The 23,856-nt window shown below is 45.2% G+C and overlaps 1 protein-coding gene across 2 annotated transcripts in view; it reads right to left on the bottom strand.

Annotated features, from left to right (window-relative positions):
* Positions 1 to 22,744, bottom strand: part of AGO1 (argonaute RISC component 1) — a 30,257-nt gene extending 7,513 nt beyond the window's left edge. Inside the window, exons 1-12 of one of the 2 annotated variants that reach the window (XM_060003704.1) lie at positions 22,561 to 22,744; positions 17,412 to 17,595; positions 15,027 to 15,147; positions 14,413 to 14,594; positions 13,878 to 14,014; positions 13,519 to 13,653; positions 13,281 to 13,368; positions 12,475 to 12,622; positions 8,298 to 8,417; positions 7,795 to 7,926; positions 7,535 to 7,668; positions 4,202 to 4,386 (exon numbers count right to left, since the gene is read on the bottom strand). In XM_060003704.1, the coding sequence (XP_059859687.1) occupies positions 4,202 to 4,386; positions 7,535 to 7,668; positions 7,795 to 7,926; positions 8,298 to 8,417; positions 12,475 to 12,622; positions 13,281 to 13,368; positions 13,519 to 13,653; positions 13,878 to 14,014; positions 14,413 to 14,594; positions 15,027 to 15,147; positions 17,412 to 17,595; positions 22,561 to 22,585 (1,591 nt within the window). In that variant the 5' untranslated portion in view covers positions 22,586 to 22,744. The remainder of the gene's footprint in view (positions 1 to 4,201; positions 4,387 to 7,534; positions 7,669 to 7,794; positions 7,927 to 8,297; positions 8,418 to 12,474; positions 12,623 to 13,280; positions 13,369 to 13,518; positions 13,654 to 13,877; positions 14,015 to 14,412; positions 14,595 to 15,026; positions 15,148 to 17,411; positions 17,596 to 22,560) is intronic. The other variant, XM_060003711.1, reaches the window with a different exon arrangement.
* Between the last annotated feature and the right edge of the window lie 1,112 nt (positions 22,745 to 23,856).

Genomic DNA, 23,856 nt, shown 5'->3' with positions numbered 1-23,856 from the left:
CTGTTTTTGGTAATACAAAGTACCAAGGAGGAGATGTAGGATCAATGAACGGTATGATATGTTTTCAATGGGAGAGATTTGAGAATGTTTAAAAAGCTAAAGGGATCATTTCTACTTCTAATAGATAAAGTTAGAGGCAAACCAGTGTCTCTGCACATAACATTCAGAAAAGCCAAATAAAATATAGAAATCATCTTTTTGTAGGCAGTAGAGAAGTGCTAAGACAACAAGAACTGGAAGGGTTAACACTGCAGAGAGGGAGAGAATCTCACAGAGGTGAGCCATCTGCTGCAGCTGCTTTTGCCCTGGGTACATGTGCTGATTCTAGGTGTGGGCAGGAGGCTGAGATTCTAGGCTTTGCACCAAAAGAGGAACCAATGCCAAGGGACAGAGAAAGCAACAGTTTCTGGCGAACACAGGCTAGTTCTAAACGTGAAAGGTTAAAAAAAAACATTTAAAAGAAAACACAGACTAGTATCTTCATGACCTTGGGATTTCCTAAACAGGACTCAGAAAGTACTAGGCGTAAAGGAAAAATATTGACAAATAGGACTACATTAAAATTTTAAATTTCTGTTCAACAAAAGAACCCATTAAGAAAGTAAAAAGGCAAGCCACAGATATGTATAATACATATAAATTTGAATAAAGGAATTATAAAGAACATCTATAAATCAATAAGAGAAAGGTAGTGAAGCCAGCAACAAAAGGAAAAGACTTGAGCAGGAACTTCTCAAAAGAGGCTCGTGAAACAGCCAATAGAAATATAAAAAGATACTCAACTTTATCAATCACCGGAGAATTCAAATTAAAAGCAAAATGCAGTATAACTAAACACCCATAAGAATGGCTAAAATGAAAGCGACAATACCAAGTTTGGTAAGGACATCAATAACTACAACTCTCATTTTCTGCTGTTGGAAGTATACATTTGTACACTTAAAATCCCTCCTAGTTACACACCCAATAGAAATGGGCATATATGTTCAAAGGACATGTACAAGAATGTTCAATGAAGCATTATTTATAATAGTAAAAACTGGAACCAACCCAAATATGTCCATTAACAGTAGAATGTATAAATACATGTAAATTGTGTTATTATCATATAATGGAAAAACTGTAGCAAACTACAACTAAACAAACACGGATAAATCTTACAAACATAATGTTGAGTGAAAGCCAGACACAAAAAAAGGTACATGGTATATGACTCCATTTATATAAAGTTCAAAGACAGTCAAAACTAATCTATGGTGTTAGAAGCCAAAATAATAGTGGTTAACACTGATGGGGAGTTGTAGTGATTGGTAGCCTGGGATTGTGGTAATGTTCTACTATCAAAACTAGGTACTGGTTACCTTGCTAAGACATTTTGTGAGAATTAATTGACTGAACACAAAAGATCTCTATATGTATACCGTACTTCAATAAAAAGTTTACATTAAAAAAATTGTACCAGTTTAGTGGAGAGGAAGGAGTTAAAAATACTAAGAACAGGGTGAGGTATGGTAGCAGATTAGAACTGGACAAATGTGACACTATCCTTTTACACTCTCAGGGCAATCACAATGCATATGGACCTTGCTTTGACCATCACTTGGCCTACCAGGAAGGAGGATGAAGGGTCTTTAAAAGAATCTGACTGTTCCTCTTATCTGCAGGCTTAATTCCTAGGCAATGCCCCCATTACCTAAGTGGTATTCAATATAATCAAAGAACAGCATGTAAGTGGAAGAAACCCAAGGTCCTAATCAAGGTATGAGACTGGCGAGAGGTAATAACATGACTGAGCCCAGGGAAGGGAAAATTTTCTGAGTAAGCACTGACTTCTCCAAGCATGCCGCACTATACTCCACATGCAGGCCAAAAACACTGGATTCTCCCTTTATGGAGGAAACCAGAAACATGGATAATTACTCAAGGCAGTTCTCCTAAAAAACATCCGATAAATCAATAAGAAAAAGGTAGTGAAGCCAATGAAAAAAGGAAAAGACTTGAGCAGGCACTTCTCAACAGAGGCTAGTGAAACAGCCAATAGAAATATAAAAAGACACTCCACTTTATCAATCACAAGGGACACCAATTTATGGCCCAAGAGAGACATGGACTGGAGGTGAACCAACTTCCATAAGTATTGAGTATCATGTGAGCGGAAGGCTCTACCTTGGGTATATATGTGCAGAGGGAAGAAGATTTCAGAGCAGAATCAGATCCACTCCATGCTCAAAACAATATCAAGCAAGACCGTAATTGATCAGCAGCCTGATACAATTTCTAGAGGAATCCAAAAAGAGACAAGTTAATCCTGTAGGTAGGATGACAAGAGAAAGCTTCCAGGAATAAGTACATTTAAACTAGGACTTGAAGGATAGAGAATTTTAAGGGCAAGGTGGAGGATAAAAAGAGTACTTAAATATTCTAGGCAAAGGCAAATGATGTAAGCAAAACCAGAGACTAGACAGCAGAGACAAGGAATGAGCATTTAGAGCATCTACTATGTCACAGGCACTGTGTTAGATGCTGCATTTTATATAATTAATTAATGAGGCTGAGAAAGGTTAGATAATTTGCCTAAGACAGTAATCTGGCATAGCCAGGATTAAAATCCAGTTCTATCTAATTCCAGAACAAGTCATCTTTCTGGTATGTGTGGCAAAGGGAACAGTACCTGAAGCTGAAAAGGTTAAACTAAGATCAGGGCCCTAAAAAACTTTTATTTTGTGAATGGGGGCTAATGAAGGTTTTTGGGGTTTTTTTGAGAGTACAATCACAAAAAGTCTCATCCAGTAACCTATACAAGAAAGATTTAAGAAGAAATGTTAGAACTAAATTGAGAAGAGTGGGTGGAGAGCAGGGAATACACCTTAATACTGTAAAAAAGAGCATTAGAGGTGAGGCGAAGAGAAGACAGACTGTCCCCAAAGTCTGGATGAAGGTACCCAGAAGCAACTGTGATGCCAACACAGAAGAGAAAAGTAAAGAGAAGGGCTTACTGGTAGACAGAGGAGACAAGCTAGTAAAGAAATGGTTCACCAAAACACTTCGTAAGAGCAGAGAGCACATACCAATGTATTCAGGATCTAGCGGTGTTTCTTTTCACACACAGTAGGTGATCAATAAACTCTTGTGGAAAGGAGATAGGTCAAAGGGAGAGATCGGAACTGCAGAGAGGTCAAGGGTGGAATCAAGATTTTAATAATACAATATAACATACAGTAACAATAGTTGGTGACTGAAACAACTGAAATGGATGAGAATTTCACTAGAATGAAAAGGCAGAGAGGGCAGAGTACAGAAATCTGGAAAATGCCAGGCATTCCTGGTAATGACAAAAACAATTAAGGAGAGACAGGAGAAAATATCAAGAAGTCAAGAGGAGAAAGGTCATTGGTGACCCTCTGCAGAGGAGGTTTAGGAGAATGGCAGAGGTAAAATAAATGAAAAAGGCTAAGGAGTAAGTGGCTGGTGAGGAAGTGGGGGTAGAAAATGTAGAGAACTCATTTAAAAACGTTGATGAAGAAAAACAAAAAAATAGGAAGAAAAAAGCTAAAGGAGATGGCATGACTGTGGTAAAGTGCTCTAGGGTGGGGAATCTAAAGATGTTTGAGGGTTCAAGGGTCCCAAAGGTAAAAGGAAGGAATAGAAACAAGAGCACACGTGGGTTGAGTAAGATAAAAGGAGAGACACCTCTTCCTTTGAAGAGGAGACGTGGAGGAAAAAGAGTAAGAGAAGAGCACTGAGTCAGAGATGTATATAGTCATTCTCATTCTTAAAAGAGAGGAAAAGAGAGGGAAAGCTTCTCAAAAAGTCTCCATCATTCCCAGCAGTGGAACACCAACAGAACCACCACAAATTCTGCTTGGGTGTGCTGCCCTATGTCTTGACAGACAATGCACTCCTGAGAATAGGAATCTGGACTGACTCATCTCTGTATCCAGCTCAGCTTAGCCTGGCATACACACCAGCACACAGAGGACCCCAGTAAATGTTACTGGGAAGGACTGTGAGCAGGTAAACAGGACCAGAGATGACTAACTGGCTCATGTAGTCTAATATTTCTCCTTTAAGAAGAGCACTGACACTAAGGAACAGCTCTGGCTAGAGTCAAGAATCCACACTGAGTCGTCCCTAGGATCTTCCAGGGAGCTACCCTGAGAGGAGTCCTATCACCGTAATCACTGTCCCAACAGAACTGTACCATACACTGGCGTCTTCCCTGGCAGGATGACGATAATGAGCTGCAGCCCTGAGTAGGTGTTCTTGAGATGCCGGAACATGGGCTCCACGCTGTCTGCCCCCTGCGCATATTTGCAGAAGCAAGGCTGGCCCTGGATGGGCATCCCTGCATCCTTGGAAATCTTCCGCAGCTGGTCTGTGAAGTTCCTGCAGCACAAGTATGGTCATGACAGGAGGCAGGTAAGTCCCACTTTAATACCTCTAACCAAATGCCTCCATCTTAGGTGCCTAGCACTATGACAGGCACTGACAGATTATAAGATGAATGAGACATCATCACATCTAGTGTAAAAAGCACATTTACAGTTGGATAGGACAAGATAGAGCTTGCCAAGTGTTCAATGGTATGAGCAGAGAGCTGAGGGAGCCCAGAGAAGGGATCTGTGGGAATTCTCAAAGTCCCCCATGTTGTCCCATTCAAGCAGCTGGTTCCTATGTTTCAAGTCTACAGCAATAGGAAGATGCCCAAGAGGAAGGCCTCTTGGCTCAAATTAAAATAAATAAGGTTCCAACAGTGATCAGAGCACAGGAGGTGCTCAGAAAAAAATGAGCTCCCTCCTCCCCTACTGGTTCTTTGAAGCCTGAGAGCAAATAATTAAACAAGCTTCTTTCTTTTGCCTTTAGAGCTTTACCCTAGGAAAGGAAGACAAAGCTGGAAGAGAGGGTTCACATGCAACAGATTAAAAAAAAAAATCGAGCTACATAAATATAATGACAGACTGAAAGGAGCAGCAGGAAATTCAATTGTGAAAGTCCTGCATTTAGATTAAAAGCAACAATGTACAAATAGAGAATAAAAGCAATCGTTTAGGGGATGTTATTATATAGCATATAAATATCAATAAGATGGATTTAAAAGCCTATACAGCGAGGAAATAAATTTTTTACTTATTAGTTAAAAAGAAAAAAAACCCATAAGATTAATATAGTACAACACTGTTGTATAAAATTTTAAATCACTTATATACATATAGGTATATAAAATACATAAATTGGGTAGGAAGGTTATAATAATTCATGACAGTGACTGCATCAGAAAGGAGGAACGGGACTAGAATGGAGAATATAAAGGAATGTCAAATTTATCTTTACTATTTTATTTACTTTTTAAAAAGGATAAAATAAATATGACAATACTCTGGATGATGGACACATGGATGTTTTCCATATTATTCTAATTTAAAAAATTCTTTCAAATAAACATTAGAATAAAAAATATAACCTATTATTTCATGTAAATAAGAGCCAGGGCTCTGATGGACAACCTAACAGTGTTTCTTCCATTTCTCTGCTTTGTATACAACTACAGTATAGCTATTTAAAAAGCCAAGGTGTTACCAGATTCCATCAATAAGTGGGTCTTTACTTCCAGGAAAGTGGTTTTCCCTATCTTCTATTACCAGATCACACTTGGGATATTATGTCCAGTGCTGGGGGCCACAAAGTGTTTAGAGAACTCTAGGATGGAGAAAGTCTTAAAATCCTGTCCTAAAAGTGATACAGCTGAGGTAACGGCTTCTTTAGCCAGAAGAAAATTCTGAGGGTTGACCCTAGGACTCCCTTATACCTCCCCAATTACCAATTTCTCCACCTCATCTCTTCCCCTTTTGTCTCAGTGGAAAGGATGGCTTTTCCTGTGCTTTGGATCCCATTCCCTCATACACATGTAGGAACTTTGTTCTATTTCCTTTCTGGTTTCTCTGGGTTCTATTTTCAGCCTCTGTTCACTATGCACATTCTCCCTGGACAATCTCATCCACTGCCACAGCCGAAAACTCTCAAATCTTAATCTTTAGCCCAGAACCATACATGCAACTGGGTACACTGACCCAGGTGTACAAGTCACATTTTTACTCCCTGAATCTAGGGATCATTGCAAGAAGGGGCTGTCTGATGAACTGACTCCTTCCAACTCTGAGATTCTAGGTTTATCAGTTTCTGTACCCCAAAATATCCAAAACAACAAATTGCTTCTCAAAAGAATGGGACAGGGGAAGGACACGGGAATGAGAGAGAACCACACCAAGAGTGGAGCTACCAACAATGTGACACAAAGGCACAGCGCTGAGAGCCTTTCTAATATTGGTTAAGGACCAGCCCTCCAAAGCCTGGCCAAGGCTAAGAGCAGCCTGGCTTAAATGGGGCTAAAATCCCAAGAACCCAGGAAAGGAGACAAGAGGAACACATTTAAGAGAAACTATAATTGTGTGGAAGTAGTTATGTATCTGTGAGGGGAGAAGGAGGGCCAGAGTCTCCATATTCATCAGGAGCTGCTGTAACTAATTCTTATGAAAATCCCAAGGCCAGCTGAACCCACCAGGGCACACATCTCTACTAATTCTCATCACTGCCCGAAGTGGTCAGCTCCACTGATTCTTTCTCAGCCCCAGAGTGCACTGACCTTACTCCAGATCCAGAGAAAAAAAAAAAGCTACCACTTCAAAAGACTGCAGGAACACTGAACTGTACACTTTAAATGGGTAAATTTTGTGGTATTTGAAAAATATCTCAATAAAGCTGTTAAAAAAAAAAGAAGACTGCAGGGGAAGGGTTGGTGACTTCTTCACTTACTTATTCACTCATTCAAGACCATGACTCCCCTAAACTGTTCCTTTAAACCATTTGGCTATATCACTTTCTTCATTGCTATCATCTACTCCCAGCCACTCAGCCACAGGTGGCTCAGAGGCCCTTACAATTCATGTTCACCTAATTCAGGTCACTTGGACCCGACTGAACAAATTCTGTGCACAGGAAAGGACAGCTCAGAGTACCAGCTGAACTTTTATTTCCAATTAGGAATATAAGCTTTGAAACCTCAGAACTGATTTGATTCCAATCTGACACTTTCTTGATATGCAAACCTTGTACAAGTTACTTAACCTCTTTGAGCCTCAGTCTCCTGAAAATGGAAATACCACCACCTACTCACTGTGAAGATGAAATAAGAGAACATAAAATTAGGTACAATGTTGGCACAAACATTATAGTCATCACTACTACTGTTTACCATCCATGTTAATAATTATAACAATAAAATAATTCAGGTCTCCCTTAGGAGATTCATGTCCTGAAATCATCATCTCTGACGCAGATATGGCTCCTTATCAAGACTCCTGACCACAGATGGACAGAAAAGAAGCAGGCAGAAGTGTGAGCCAGACAGCACAGGTGGGGAGAGTCAAGACTCAGAAAGAACAGACTACAGATCAAATCGTGGCCCCCTGGGAGTAGAGGAAGTTAGGCAGCTCTAGGATCCTTCCCACCCTTCCATCCATACACCCAACCTCCTTACTTGAGCACTTCTTCTCGACATTGTTTTTGGGGTGCGAAGCAGGCAATGGCCCAGACTTTGATCTCAATTCCATTGTAGAACTGTTTCCCCCGCATGTCCCAGACACCTTGATTGGGTGTGGCAATGGCCCGGTTCTGGGGATAGGCAAAGGGGGCGTCCAGGTGAGCCTCAGTAGAGCCAGGTGCGTAGGGGAGCAAAAGCCACGGGCTATACAACCCAACCTCCCCCCACATGTCCCAGAGATGTTGTCTGGCCCTGACCCTGCTCACCCGGCCGCCGTACTGCAAGATGGGCGCCGGCAGCACTCGCCCCGTCACCTCCGTCATGTCATCCTTCACCTTGATCCCAAATTCCTGAATGTAGGGATCTAGGTTGTAGCTGGCATTCTTCATCTGTAAGACAAAAGAAGGGGATCTCAGGAGAGCAGTAGCTTGGCAATACTGCTCACCTTCCAGGTCCCAAGCAGAAAGCCCTGAAGAACAGCTGAGGCTGGCAAGAAATAGCCCTAAAAAAGGGGTTGGGGGGAAGTGGAAGATGAGGTAAGTGGGAATGGATAACATAGGGAAGTAATACAGGAGAGAAAAAGAGATAGGAAACAAAGTAGCTACAGGGTCAAGAAGCAAGAGCAGTCCTATGGAGTCCCAGGTAACAAATCCAGACTTTTGTTTTCCTAAGGGTCCTGCCAGGGCAGAAAGGCATCTGTGCTACCAGGGACTCCCATGACTGAGCAACCAAGCATACGTTTCTCTGCATCCTCACTGACCAGGCGGCTGATCTCCTCTTGTCTGTCTGGGGCCGATCTAGCTGTAGCCTTTATCATGGTTGAAGTCTGGTTGTCAGTCAGCTTCTTAATGCAGCGCTGCCCAGCCACAATGTTACAGACCTAAGGAAACAAGAATACGTACCGCTGGCCTGAGTATAGTTCACCCTATACCCGGAGCCCCATAGTAAGGAAAGAGGACTTGGCTGTCAGTCCTGGGAAATGGACTAGAAAATCCCTTGTTCATAGACAGGTAAGTTAGAAAATATCCACGTGCAATACAAAAGGTAATACAGCCACTTTGTGATTAAGAGCTTGGGATCCAGAGGCAGATCTGGGCTCAGGCCTCATATATTAAATAGGGAGAACAGTAACAATCTCCTAGGACTGTCTGGAGACTAAATTAAATAAAGCACTTAAAGAACCAAGTACAGTTCTGAACATTGTAAACACTCAGTAAGTTGTAGCATAAATTATTATTTACCAAAGGACCCAGTCTAGAGCTCTTCTTAAGACTAAAAAAACTCAATACACACAAACTGGATGCCTAGGTAGCAGACAGCTCTCCAATGGTAGCAGGCAGTCAGTCGTTCCACACTGCAACACACCAGGAGAACCAGCAGTGACTCAACTCTTGAGCCCGAGCCTACAGATGATCACTGAGCCCTTGGACTATAGAAATCACTGTCTGTTGACTGACAGTGTGCTCTGTTGGTGTGAGGAACATCCTGCCACATGGTTCTCTGTATTGGGCCCAAGAGAACACAATGGAGATCAGAAAAGACTTCCTAGTGATATATAAGACTTCCATTGCCCAATATACTATATTCAGGAAGCAGTGAACAGGAAGCCTTTTGGCAAAGTAGAGAGAACTCAAGAACACTTGAGTTTGAAGTCTAGCTTTGCCAATTCTAGAAGATGCTACCTTGGGTAGGACTCTTAACCACTCTAAGGCTCTGCTTCTTTAATTTTAGCCACCGGAAAAAGCACTAGCTGTCTCCTGAAGCTGTTGTGAGGATTTAGATGAAATGAAATGTAAAACTTGTTCCCATAGGGCCAATACACTAAGTACTGCTTCTCTGCCTAACTTCCAGAGTTCATGCTGAACAATGGTAGGGAAAACCAGGACAAGGTCACCTGCCCTTAGACTCTGTACCTCAAAGAATTAGTCAATTCCCTTAATGAAAATCCAGAATTGTTAAAATTTGTGAGGTTGCTCTCTTGAAGGTAACTTTAAGTTGTAGAACTCTTTACGGATAATTTCAACTACAGAATCAACACTGGAAAAAAGACTAAAGCAGGGATGTAGAGAAATCGGACCCCTTGTGCATTGCTGGTGAGAATGTAAAATGGTACAGCTGCTGTGGAAAACAGTATGGTGATTCCTCAAAAAATTAAACACAGAATTACCATATGACCCAGTAATTCCACTTCTGGGTATGTACTCAAAAGAAATGAAAGCAGGGACTAGAACAAATATTTGTACGCCTATATTCATAGCAGCATTATTCATAATAGCTAGACGGTGAAAGCAACCCAAGTGTCCATCAATGAATGAACAGACAAACAAAATGCGGTATATACATACATCGAAATATTATTCAGCCTTAAAAAGGAAGGGAATTCTGACATATGCTACAATATAGATGAACCCTGAAGACATTACGTTAAGTGAAATAGGCCACTTAAAAAAAGGCCATATATTATATAATTCCATTTATATGAAATGTCTAGAATAGGCAAATCCACAGAGACAGAAGTAGATCAGTGGTTAGCAGGGGCTGGTGAGGAGGGCAGAAGGAATGGTAAGTGACTATTAATGGGTATGGGCTTTCTTCTGGGGGCAATGAAAATGTTTTAGAATCAGACAACGGTAATGGTTGCGCAACTCTGTGAATTAACTAAAACCCACTGAATTGTACATTTTAAGAGGGTGAGTTTTATGGAATGTGAATTATATCTCAATAAAGCAATTCTAAAAAAAACCTATCACCTACAATAGCCTATGTGATTTGACCCTGTACCTCTCTCCAAAATCATCTCCTACTACTTCTCCCCTCATACACTACATACCAGCCACTAAGCCTTCTGTCTCTCTAAGAAGATCCAAGCTCCCTGCTGCTTTAGAGCCTCTGTACTCACTATTAAACTCTTGCCTGGAAGGCTCTTCCTTCAGGTTGTAAAAGGTTGGTTCTATCTCATAATTTGGGACTCAGCTCAAATGTCTCCTAAAAGAAGCCTTCCCTGGTGGTCCAGTGGTTAAGATTCCGCACTCGCACAGGTTTGATCCCTGGTTGAGGAAGTTCCACATGCCGTCAGTGTGGCCAAAAAGAAAAAAAAAAAAAGAAGCCTTCCCTGACCACAATAACTAAAGTGAATCTCCAACCCGCTCCACCCTTATGACTATCCCCTTAACCTGTTTTATTATTCTTACAGCACTTACCACCAACTGAAACTATCTTATTTACCAACTTATTATCTATCTCCCCCTTCTAGATTATAAGCTCCATGACAGCAGGGACTTTATCTGTCTTGTTAATCTCTGCTTTCCCCACACCTAAGAGTGTATGACTCATAGTAGGAGTTCAATAAATATTTGTTAAATAAACAAGCAACAGTAAAAATCAAAATACATAAGTTATTCACCTTGGAAACTATTGTTTAAACAGAAGTAATGTCAATTTGCTAACAAATCTCAGCTTGCAGTAGATATTACCCAAAGCCTATCTACTTAGCTGTAATTGCCATTAAAGACTTCTGTTTACATCTCAGAGAACATACTGTCTTCATCCCACTTTCTGTGCATCAGCAGCTATTACTAAGTCAGAGTTCTTGGGCTTTGGGATCTCTTCTTCCTTCAGCCTAATTTCCTCTGGTTAGTTCTGAAATCCCAGAAGCTCACAGAAAGAAGGTTTAAGTTTTGGTCCCAGCTATCTGACTCCTGCTGCTAGAACAGAGGACGGTCATCTAGGCTAGTGCTTTTCCAACTTAAATGTTCATATGAATCCTCTTTAGATTCTGTTAAAAGAGATACTGATTCAGTAGGTCTAGGTGGAACCTGAGATTCTACATTTCAAACAAGCTCTCAGGTAATACCTATGCTCTTGGTCCACTGACCACACTTTGAGCAGCACTAGACTAGACAATGAAGCAGTCAGAGACAGTTTCTCATTAGACATTTTGGCTAGTGTATAGAAAACCAAATACAGCCCAGTGGTTCTCCATTTGCATTCTATGACTTAATGCAAATGACTTAAAAGCATTACTTAAGTAATGACTTAAGTAATGACTTAAGAGCATTACTATTCTTTCCTTAATTGCAGAATTTCAAAGGTCTGCTGAAGCATAAAAATATGACAAATCTTGGAGCGAAAACTTTTTCAAAAGGAACACACTGGGTTTCCCTCGTGGCACAGTGGTTAAGAATCTGATGCCTGCCAATGCAGGGGACACGGGTTCGAGCCCTGGTCTGGGAAGATCCCACATGCCGCGGAGCAACTAAGCCCATGCGCCACAACTACTGAGCCTGCACTCTAGAGCCCGTGAGCCACTACTGAGTCCTTGAGCCACAACTACTGAGCCCGTGAACCTAGAGGCTGTGCTCCTCAGGAAGAGAAGCCACCGCAATGAGAAGCCCGCGCACTGCAACGAAGAGTAGCCCCCGCTTGCCACAACTAGAGAAAGCCCGCGCATAGCAATGAAGACCCAATGCAGCCAAACATAAATTAATTAATTTTTTAAAAAAAAGGAACACATTGATCACTGGGGATACAGGATTCACGTTATAGGTAACGTTCATGTACATTTTCTGTAAAATAAAGTATACTTGTATCTTTAGGTCATTTAGATCCCGAGCTCCAGACAGGGAAAGAGAAATTAAGAGGACATGAGTGTAGGTATCTGAAATCTCTGTACTGAATGAACTAATTACTTATTAAACAGTAAATACAGCTTTCGCCTCTGCCTGGCAGTCCTGAAAGAATACGAGAGCAGGATGCGGGATAAGTAAAGAACTCAGCAGTTAAGAATGAGGCCTACATTTCACAGAATGACCTCTCAGAACATCAATTTTCCAAACCTAAAAATGATGAGAGACTACAAATGGAAGAATAGACCTCTGATGATCAGTGTGCAGGTACCGTGCTTGTTCCCCAGCCAGGCCATTACTTGGCAGTCTCACCTCTAGGGGCAGGTAGGTATGCTTTTGTTCCTGGCCAACTTGCAGGCAGGGCAGGTGGGGATACTTGAGCTGAAGGTTATATTTCTGCTTGAAATACTGTGCCACTGTGCACTCCACAGTCTGTCCACTCTCCAGCTGCAAGGGAAACCTGTTTGGGGGAAGGGAAAGAAGTGTCATAGCCTAGCATTCAGTAACACCTTTCTAGACCTACAACCATGGGAAGCGCCAGACTTGACTTCATCCCTATCCAACCTCTTTGAGCACTCCCACCACTCACAGGGAAGCAGAGGAAATACAGGGCTCCAAGAGTGAAGCCAAAGATTTGAAAGGCAAGTTCCACAATGGTCAGATCATATCTGACTCATCTGTATGTCTAGTGTTGTGCATGAAGCCTGACACACAGTAGGCACTCACAGTCCAGCACAGTCTGAAGTGAAGGACGTAGATGGAATCAGTGACAACTTTCCCAAGGGTCTAGCCTAGGATATCAACTTGCTTTTTCAGGAGGAAGAATAAGTTGAGAGAGATCCTAACGTTTATAGAACTGAGAAAGAAGCCAGAGAAAGACACCTGCTCTCCAGTAAGGGCCCAAGAAGGAAAGGTGGAGACCAAGAAGGTAAAAATGGTAGGGAGAGTATCAATGGATCTGGGAAGGTTAGGGGAGGGATGCCAAATTCCCACAGCTTATCTTCAAAAACAGGGCTCATCCTCAGGGCCAGGTGTGGGTGCAGAGAAAGTGAACAGAGTATGTTGAAATATCGGCCCTCTTCCACCAACAGTATGGCTTAGCAGCCCTGTCAACTTACGTCTGATGGCTGGCAGGGCGGCGGGTAACATTACACACGCGGTATTTCCTCTTCATCTGTCCACAGTGGGTCACTTCCACCTTCAGGCCTGGGACACACACACTGCTTGTCAGGGTTGGAAAAGGTTGCTCATGTGCCCAGGCTTGGCCTCTCCCCTGAATATATCCCAAGGGGATTTCCTTTTAGGACTAAAGAGAAAGTAGCACTGTTTCCCCTCCCCGCCTGGTTGGGTCCTCACCCTTGATCTCCTTGGTGAAGCGCACACGCTGAGAGTCCGTGAGGGGCTTGGGCTGCTCATCTATGTTCCTGATGTCCAGCACCTCACACATGAACTCAATCACTGGCTGCGCCTTGTAGAAGGCAGTGGCTGAGACTGTGGGGACATGGTAAGTACAGCTCAGCTCAGGTTCTGTCTTCCAGAATAAATGGAAGCACTGCTCTTTACACCCTCTTCTTTATAGGGTATTGGGATGGGGGAGGGGTCCCAGGGCTGTAGGGATTAGACTAGGAGTGTGGTTACAGAGCTGGGAGGGATGAGGCTGGGAGTGTGGTCACTGGACTCAGGGTGCCCCTGGCTCCATAGCTCTCCCCACTCACCATCAATGTTGAGCATCATCTTCCACATGGCAGGGCGCACAGACTGGTGAAAGCCGAACCAGACCTCGCGCCCACCCCCCAGCGGGTGGTAGTAGCCCTCAGGCGGTGAGAAGAAGGAGCGGCCCACAGGGGTGTACCTGGCAGGGACAGGCAGAGAACTGGTCCCTCGGGCACAGGCCCCCACCCTGTGAGGCATCCTGGGCACGGAGGAGCCCTGGCCTGGAAGGCAGGACACCAGGGCTTTAATTCCAGCTCTGATCCTTTACTAGTTGTGTGACTGACCTTGTGCAAGTCTCTCCCCTTTTACTGCCCTGCAGGGACAGATGGGGTGAGGTCCAAAGATACCTACAAGGGACAGGGCCAAAGCTTTAAACCATCTAAATGTATATGCACACTTGCCTGGTATATGGTAGGGCTTCAAAGAATTTTTTATTTGAAAGGCACACGGTGGGACCTTAATATACGCTCATTCCCCTCCTCCTCCCACAGCACTTCTGCCACCACTTGTAGCCCAGATACTAACTACACCCAGTACCTCATGGATGCCAGGTGCCTCATGGCCACATCCAGGGCTTGCACAGACTCCAGGGGAACGGGGATCTGGCCACTAACCAAGGCCTCATGCAGCATGCGCCAGCTCACAATGGCTAGCCACTTGATGGAGACCTTGAAGATTCGATCCTTCCCTTCCCCAGGGATTGTCACCTCGAAGTCAACCTTCAGGAAAGAGAAAGGGGTGAAAGATTGCTGATGCTGTCCCACAGTCCAATATTCCCTGCCTTGCCCCTATTATCCTTCACCCCATAGGTTTCCCAGAATCTGCTTCTTAATCTGATAGGGACTCACAATGAAAACTTCAGAGTAAATCCAGCCCCTTAGTCTCCAGCCACCTTGGCTCAGTGTATCTGTCCCTCTCAACCACACTTAGTAGGAAGTCCCTTAGGTCTATTTTAAGTCTAATCTCAGTCTGTTTGGACAGGGACAGACATACAAGAGGCTAAATAAACATCAGCACCTACCCATCCCTCACCCTAAAACACACTTTCTCAGCACAAAAGACGAAAGGGATCTCTGGACTGCCAGACTGCAAACAGGCTTAGTTGAGTTCTGTCCCTCCCCAGATAGGTCCAGCCTGACTCCCAACCTTACCCGTTCATTGCCAATGGGCAGTGCTGTGACAGTGTAAATGTTCTTCTTTCCATCATACACGGGCTTGCGATCACCAAAGATCTGAGGCTTGAAATGCTGGACCATGTATTCCACCACTTCCCTGTGGGGAATGGGAAAGGCCAGTGGAAGCTGAAACACTACTACTTCAAGCTCTTGGAAGTAATTTAAACTCCAGGCAATGTCCCATCTACTATATTCTGTCCTACCAGCTACTAATCTCTATTCTAAGCAGTGCTTCTCAAGCTTCAACATTCATATGAACCACCTAGAGATCTAAAATGCAGGTTCTGATTCAGCAGATTTAGAGCAAAGTCTGAAATTCTACGTTTCTAATACGCTCCCAGGTGATATTTTTGGTCCTCGGATCACCCAGGCTCCGAAGGACCTAAAAGAGTGGTTGTGAGTGCCTTCTGAGCAGAGGGGGAGGCTGAGGGGAGAAGGGCTTAATCTCAGGGTCTGTCCAGAATCAGGAACAAAATCTAGGCTGCTCCAATCCCCAAGCTGATAATCAAGAAAGGTAGATGGGAAGAGCCCTGAATTGGAATAGGAATAAAGTGTGGAAGAAGAACCTCACCTCTTCCATCTCTCTGAAGTCCTTAGTCCTACCACCCTGTTTTCTCTCCATTATCATCTCTTTCCTGATTTCAGTTCCTGTGCTCTGCTACTTAGATTCCAGAGTATCCATCTAGCCTTCAAAATCCCAGTCCATCCAACTATCTGAACTCTTCGCTTTCTAAACCAAAGCTCTTGAATACTATTGGATAAAAAGACTCAAACTATACATTGGAAGCAACTGTAAACACATGGTTTTAATGCCAATTAGGCCTCAGTGCTGCCCAGCAATCTTTTTCATATCTCTGATCACTTCCATCCTCATAGATTGTGTCAAACCTTCTCCACTACCCGCCTAACGACAGAATCCACTCCTACCTCAGATCAAAAAGCATCTTTAATAATTTTGAAAGGAGTAGAACATAGAAGGCAAGGCCACCCTCAAGTTCCCAGACATATAAACAAATACATTTATATACACTTGCCTCTTTTCCTCTTTCTTTCCTCTCACACTTGAAATATCCCTTCCATATATAATTTTTAAACATCTGAAAATATGTTCAACTTCACTCAGTAGAGAAATACAATTTAAAATTAGACCAAGATACAATTCTCTACTTATCAGAATGCCAACAACTAAAAAATCCAATATACTGAATTGGTGTGGATATGGGATGATACCTTACTGATGGGAGTATAAATTGGTACAACTTACCTTAAAAAAAACTGGTAACATCTCAAAAATTTTAAATGTATTATGCCAGCAATTCCAGCCTAGGAACTTATCCTACAGATACACTTGTATTTGAGTGCAAAAATGTATCTATATTAATATTCTACACAGTTTCACTTTCGTAGCAAAAGTTTAGACTCAACCTAAATGTTCCTGAATAGATTTATTAAATAGGTTATAATATATCCATTCAATGGAATATCTATGAAGCTATGCAAAAGAATGAGACAGATATGTAGGTATTGATATATATTACTTTCCAAATTATATTGTTCAGTGGAGAAAAGCAAGGTGCAGAGCAGTGTATATAAGATTCTGTATTCTGTGTGCTTTAAAAATGTTCTGTAAACATATAGGCTTGCATATGTATAGAAAAATATCTGGAAGTGTACTCAAGAATGGTAATAATGAATGCATCTGGGGAAAGGGACTAGGAGACAGGAGGCCAGGGTAATACGAGACATTTTTCATTGCTACTCTTCCTGTAATACTAAATTTTTTTTTTACATTGTGCATATATATATGTGTCCTCCTGCCTCAGCAAGGACATCCCACTCACTCCTCTCCTCTCTGTCTTGTACCTTTAACCTCTCCTGCACTAGCTCCTTCTCGGTTTATAAACATACCCATGTCTCATTCTTAAAAACTTTTCATTTATTCATTTCAACAAATAATGAAATGCAGTAGGCACTATACTTGACCCCTATAATCTTCTCTAGCCAACATATTCCCTCTCTCCCCATGCTTCACTATCAAGCTATCTAGAAAAAAGCTATCTGTTCTCACTATCCCTACCACATTGCCTTCCATTTATTCCTTAACTCACTGTTAGATTACTAGCCCAACTCCTCTACTGAAACTACTGTGGCAATAGGTACCAATTGTCTCCTAATAGCCAAATCCAGTGATATTTTTCAACATTTACCTTACTTAGAATCTCTTCCTCAAGAACTTTCTTGAATTTGGTGATATCACCGTCTACTAGTTTTTCTTTTACCCCTCTGGATTCTCTTTTAAGGCTGTGAGACTCAGGAAAATAAGGACTACTGGACTTAGTGGCTTAAACGTGCATTACTTACCGGTTGACTCTGCGAGGACACTTATCCGGCTTGATATCCACCTCGTAGTGGTAGACGTCAATCTTAGGGATGTCCACTTCAAAGTAGTTGGCCAGAAGCTTGATTGGTTTCCCCACGGTGCCAATGCCAGGCCGGCGAGGTGCCTGGAACACCTGCTGCAGGGGGGGCAGGTAGGTGCCTGCAGCTACAAGACAGAGAGGCTGGTGAGGGTAGAGTCTGGTAATTTCCTTACCACTCTGATCAGAGAAGGCACAAGGCCTCCTAGAACGGGAGCAGCAAAGTGTAGGAAAAGCCTCTTTCCTGACTACCCAACCCAACTGAGGGCTTCCACTGGCTGAAACAACCCAGGCTCATTTTTTAAAAACTCTTTCCAGTTAGGAAAATTACCCTTGTTGTCTATCTTAAATTCATCAAATGAGTATGTAATATCTTCCTATTACATGTTAAGTAGACGGGCTAAATCTGGCTCTAGTAACAAAACTCTTTCTTCCCTCTACTAGATGAAGACTCCTTCAGGTTATCTAGCAGACCAAGAAAGCCTTATTATCTGTCAGCCAGATGCTCACTTCACTCATCACCATCCTGAACACAAAATAGTATCATCTTAATGCTTCTCTGCACTGCAGGCAGGAGGAAGACCTAAAGAAGGCCAAGTGCTGGGGCGGGCGGATGGGGGGAGGCCACGCAAGGAACAGGGCAGTGTCTGAGAAAAGATTAAGGCAACCGAATGGCTGAGGATGGAGCAGAAAAGGAGAAAAGGCTAAAAGGATGGATTTTGGAGACTAAGGAAAGGAGAGAGGCTGAAACACGGAGCTGGTGAAGAGGCTGGAACTGGAGGTCACAGCCCAAAAATGCTTGAACTGGGAAGGAGGAAAGGCTGGAGTTAGGGCTGGGGCAAGACAGTTTAGAGTTGAGAGCCTGGGCAAGAAGCAAGGCTGCAAGTGGGGAGACAATGAAGAAGTTCAAAAGAAGAAAAAGCTAGGGAATGAAGACAGGCTAAATATAGGAGACTGAGGCAAGAGTAAACTAGAGTAGAGGATTTGGGAAGGAGGGGCAGACAGTAGCATCCTGGAGAAGACGAGATTACTGCTTCTGGGAAGAAGAATACAAGATTCTTTCCAGGCCCACAGCTCCTTCTACACAGAGGGCCCAGACAGTAGCAGAAGGGGTTTAAGACAGAGGCAGCCCTTGGGAAAGGGCTAGGGCAGGGCCAACTCCCACTACTTTCTCCTCTATTGCCACCAGTCTGATTGCTGCCCCTGGTTTTATTTTCTAGCTTGAGGGGAAAGGGAAGAAAAGAGGAAACTGCCTAAGAGAACCCTCCCTCAGCATCTACTATTGTCTTTGCCAGCAGAGGACCAGCCCAGGTGGGAGGAAAGAGGGACAAAACAGCCCAGAACCTCCCATTACCAGAGATCTGCTTTCACAGTTGGCGAGGCTGGGGGGATGGGGCATATCCTCAGCAGGGGGGTCAGGAAGAGGTCAGAACCATTCAAGGGAGGGGCCTGCTTTCCAGAGCTAAGCTGCTGTGTCTCCTTCTAACCACCTGTCAAGCCTACCCTACTCCACAGACAGGGAAACACAGACGGGAATGGCAGCCCAGTCTGGGGAGAAAAGGCCTTCAGGATTCAGCTACCTGGGGAAGTGAAAGCTTAACTACTAGCACCTGGCCACATACCCCAGAAAGAACTGAACAGAAATTATACACAAGCCATAGATAGACATACACATCCAAACACATACTTAGACCTGGACAGTGTACCTTCATACACATACCCCTCACCAGCCTAGATTGTGAGATCTTCAAAGATACAGGCTGTATCTGCCTTGGTCACTGCTGAATCTCCAGCGCCTGGCATATAGGTGTTCAATATACAGATACTAAATGAATTAACAAACAGATCCATAGACACACCACAAAGAACACACAAGCATACACAGCACACAAACACCTGCACACTGCTCAGAAACAATTATAAACCCAGCACAGGACAAACATGACCCTAGTGGAAGTAGCTGGTAAGAGATACCCTTTCCCTCCCCAAGTTCTTACATTCCATTCACCTCCTTAGCCTCCCAGGCTGAATAATTGTTAGGAGCCTTGGGAGAAAGACATCCCCTAGAGCTAGGGGCTGGGTAGAAATGATGGGGGATGGGACAGACACTCTAGCCTCAAAACCTTCTCTTTCCCAGAAACAGGACTACACACCAGACTTAGCCTTAGGCACCCTCCACTCCTAGGAGGCTTTGGAAAAACAAGGAGCCCCCACCCTCCCCTTCATACCCAAACTAGGGAAGGCAGGAGGAAGAGAGAACCTCTCTCCCACTCCACTCCCCTGCAAGCCTTACAGCAGTACAAAGTTCCTCCCCTAACCCCACCCTGCCCCCAGCTTTTAGTCTGAGAAAGGGAGACACTTCCCTTCAGAGCCAGACAGGGACAGACGGCCACTTTGTGATGCAGATGAGGGCCCCAGCACAGAGGACAAAGCTTGGGCCTTGGGGGAAAGGGGCGGGGCCCTTCCCTGCAGACAAAAGCATGGAGGGAGGGGCTATGAAAAGGACACTCCCCCTCCCCCATCCTCAACCAGCCCTGAGAAGGAAAAGTAACAGAGCTGAAAGGCCTGGCTCAGGGATTCCTTCCCTGCAGTTCTGAGGCACACATACCTCCCAATAAGCTAGACAGCCCACTCAAAAGACAAACTCAAGGTTGGGTTAGCTGTCCAGTAAGCAAAGAGTAAAGGGCCAATCGCTCCAAAAAGAATTTGTCCACACACTGAGTACACACAAATTATTAAATATCCACACATGTGCTTAACCATTTATGTTCACACTGGAATGTGATTCAATTCAAAAAATAAAGACGTACTTGTGTCAGGGCCTAGACATTGGTTGGTTCCACAGATAAATCAGACACCACCTCTACCCTCTGGGAGCTCCCAGTCCAGTATATGTACTTGTAACACACCTGAGCACAGAAGGCACACCTGGCCATAAGCCCAGTGAAGCCAGCAACAATACCTTGCTTTGTGTACGTACTGTGTCCTCAAACCTCCAAGAAAATAGTCCGAGCCTAGGAAGGAGGCAGTTATGGGATCCCTCCACTCACAGCTTCCAGAATGAATTTCAATTACACCTTTTGATGAGGTAAAGCCTGCCTCATTAGGCTACAGCCAACTCCAGATACCAGGCTCTAGTTCCTTCCCTAGAAGCTATAAATATGTAACATGAATCAGAAAAAGTCAACTTTTTCATCACTCTAGAGGCTATTAGAAATTCACCATAATAGATCAATCTGGTATGGGTGCCAGCTCCCAGCAATCCATCTGGACCTCTGGGACCTCTACTACTCTAGTCCCTGGGTTGCTGCAAGTAGTCTCCAGCCCAGAAAACCACGAGAGCTCCTGGAATGGAGAAAGGGGCCTAAGGGAAGGAGGAAGTAGTTTTCTGAAGTCAGTTGCTCCCTGCATTCCACCTTAAGGCTTACACAGCCTTTACAAGGTTGTTTTTGTCCCAGGGAAAGTAGTCACTAAGTACTTATAGATCACTGAATGGATGACTGGAAGAATGAGTCTGAGTCGGCAGGAGCTATTTCCTTAAGGGGATTAGATCTGGTATAAAAGACAAAGATGCTTCAACCAGAAATGAAATTCCTGTCCCAAATGGAAATCCTATTCCCACTCCGAGATCAAATGGAAGGAAGTAGTGAGACAAGACCTAAAGGATTCCCAGGTCCAGACTGCTCCTCCCATCAAAAGGGTAAGAGACAGGACACAGGAGGTGCCACCACTACACAACACATCCAGGGACTCTGGTCTTCTTGGGGCAGCCTTGCCTCAGTTTCTCCTCTATTCTTACCGCCTTTTCTCCTGATTGTAAATAAGGAGAAGTTAAGGCTATCACCTGGGACACCATGGTGAAGGCTATAGACTTCCCCCTACCCCAAACAACGTATTTGTGACAAAAGGCTAGCTTGACGACCTTGGGTCTAATAACATGGCCCTGACAGTTTCTGGGGAGTAGAGAGAGGAAAAAGAAAAGATACTCAGTGGGGGACAACAAACATAAAAATATTAAGGTATAGAAAGATTAGGCTGTCGACTCAGGAGACATTCAATAGAGAGGTCATTTTCCTTGGATTAAAAGATCCCAATTCTGCTCACTGTTGGACCGTGCAAACCAGGCAGAAAACCCCTTCTAGGTAAACCTGGTCCTGGCCTTGGTACCTCAGTAACCAACACATTTTTTAAGGCCTGTCTTCAAGGGGGACCCGTCCATAACCTAAAACATTGCTTCCATCCCAGTCTTTCCTCATCCCAGTGGCAGAATAAGGCACTTTAGCAGTTTCCCTCAACCTATTCTTGGCAAATTATGACTGAAGGTTTTCAGGGCCAAGTGCAAGAGCCCCAAGATGGGGAAGGGGCCCATTTCCACTTGTACTCTGCCAGCATAACCTAAGAGAGACTGCAGCCCAACAGTGCGCTCCTTTTTGCAATCCAACCTGCGGGTCTGGGGGTGGGGGGTTCGGGCGGCCACGCCCCCACCACATCGGGCAACCCGTTCCAGCTGCCACCTCCGCGCATGCTCCGGCGCCTCCGCTCCATCTCCCTAGACTGGGGGGGGGGGATCCCGGGGCTGGATCCCCACCCACTGCCCCCTGACCCTCGCCCCCGCGTCAGGCCCGGCTGGGGCGGAGCTCACAGCCCAGCTCTGGCGCCTTCTCCCAAAAGACATCAGCCCAGCCCAGCCCGGCTGAGCCCCCGCCCCCGGCATGCGGCAGCTCTGGGCCCATCTGTGTCGACCCCCTCCTCTCCTGGACACCTGGGGCCCGCCCCCTGCCACCTGCCGGGCCTCTCCCTAGGCCTCCCGGGATCTCCGAGTGTCCTTACGTGCGTTCAGGCCCTTCTCCCAGAGCACTTCCCACCTCCAGGAGTGCATACAGCCTCCTTTGATAAATGGCCCCCGTCTCTGAGCTCCCTTCACAAGGTTTCCCCCGGAACTGCACACAGCCCCCTTCAAACTGGGCCCCCCATCTCATAAGAGCCCCTTTCCTCACTCAGGAAACCTTTCCTCACTCGGAAATCCTGCTCTTCACGCGGGAGTCCCCTAGTCCTTGGAGCATGCACCGTGCCCCTCTGCCGGGGGCCCTTACCTGCTCCCGAGGGTCCCGCTTCCATCCCATATACCCGTGCGGAGGTCAGGCGGCCCGGAGACTGTGGAGTCCAGCGTGAAGGGCCTAGGTACCCCGCACTTTAGCTGCTTGGGCTCCCGGGCCGGGCTCGGCTACCCCCCCAAGCCCGGCCGCTCGCGCCGCCGCCCCCGCAGCCTCCGTTGCAGCCGCCGCCGCGGAGCCTGCAGCAGCTCCCCCAGCTAGCGCCCGGCCCGCTGCCAGTGCGCAGGCGCGACCGCCAGGCCCAGGGGGCGGACGGGAACGAGTCAAACGGGGCGCTCCGACAGCAACAAAGGCCAATGGAGAGGGGCGGGGGCACCGGGGACCGGAGGCAGCGGCCCCTGGCGGTCACCCGTCGCCATGCAGCCCGGCGAGAGGGCTCCGGTAGAGGCGCCGCGGAACCACGCAGTGGCTTAAGTGGGGCGGGGCGGGAGGACAACCCCCCGCAGCAACCTCCGGCCTTGTCTTTTCCCCAAACCTGTCCCTCCAAGTCTACACACAGCCTCCCCCCTTCACACAGGGCCACGCGCACATTTCCACCTCATTCCCAAGTCACCCTCACACACTCCGAGAGCCCCGTCACCCAGGGGCCCTGCCTCCCACCTCTCCTCCCAATCACCCTCATCCTTCAAGCCTCGGCTGCAAAGCGATTGCCTCCGCGAAGCCTTTCTCCGTCCCTAGTCACTGAACTCACTGACGCCACCCTCTCTTCCAGGCCGACTACCGGGCGCTGAGACCACAGATATGAAAGAGGCTGCCTACCCTGGAAGATGTCGCAGTCTCAACTTGAGTGCAGCTCCTGAGCTCTACCTGCGGGACCTGGGAAACACCTGTCTCCACTTTCTCATCTACAGCTCACGCCTCAACTCAGTCAATCCGTTTCTGCCCTCACCATGTCACTTAAAACACTTTTTGTGTCGAAATTGAAAGGATAATTTTCAACTCTTATTTCTCTGCAGCATCTGACACTTTGCCTCTCCTTCCTTTTTGAGGCTTCTACTTGGCTTCAGCATTTTCTGAGGTCTCCTATTGCCTAAGCCCTTTTCAGCCTTCTTCAAGGGCCCCCCTCTTGCTTTTGATTCATTAAATAACAGTGTTCACCATGGTTTCAAACCCACCTCTCTTCTCATTCCACTCTCCACTTTTCCCTTAAAGGTCTCATCCATTCTTATGACTCAACTATCCTTCCAAATCTCTATTTCCAACCATGTCTCAGACTCATATTTCCAAGTGTCTGCTGGACAGCTCCACCTGGATCTACCAGCACTTCAAATTTCA

The sequence above is a fragment of the Delphinus delphis genome, chromosome 1, assembly GCF_949987515.2.
Source record: "Delphinus delphis chromosome 1, mDelDel1.2, whole genome shotgun sequence".
NCBI lineage: Eukaryota > Metazoa > Chordata > Mammalia > Artiodactyla > Delphinidae > Delphinus > Delphinus delphis.
This window is presented reverse-complemented; position numbering and strand designations above follow the sequence as displayed.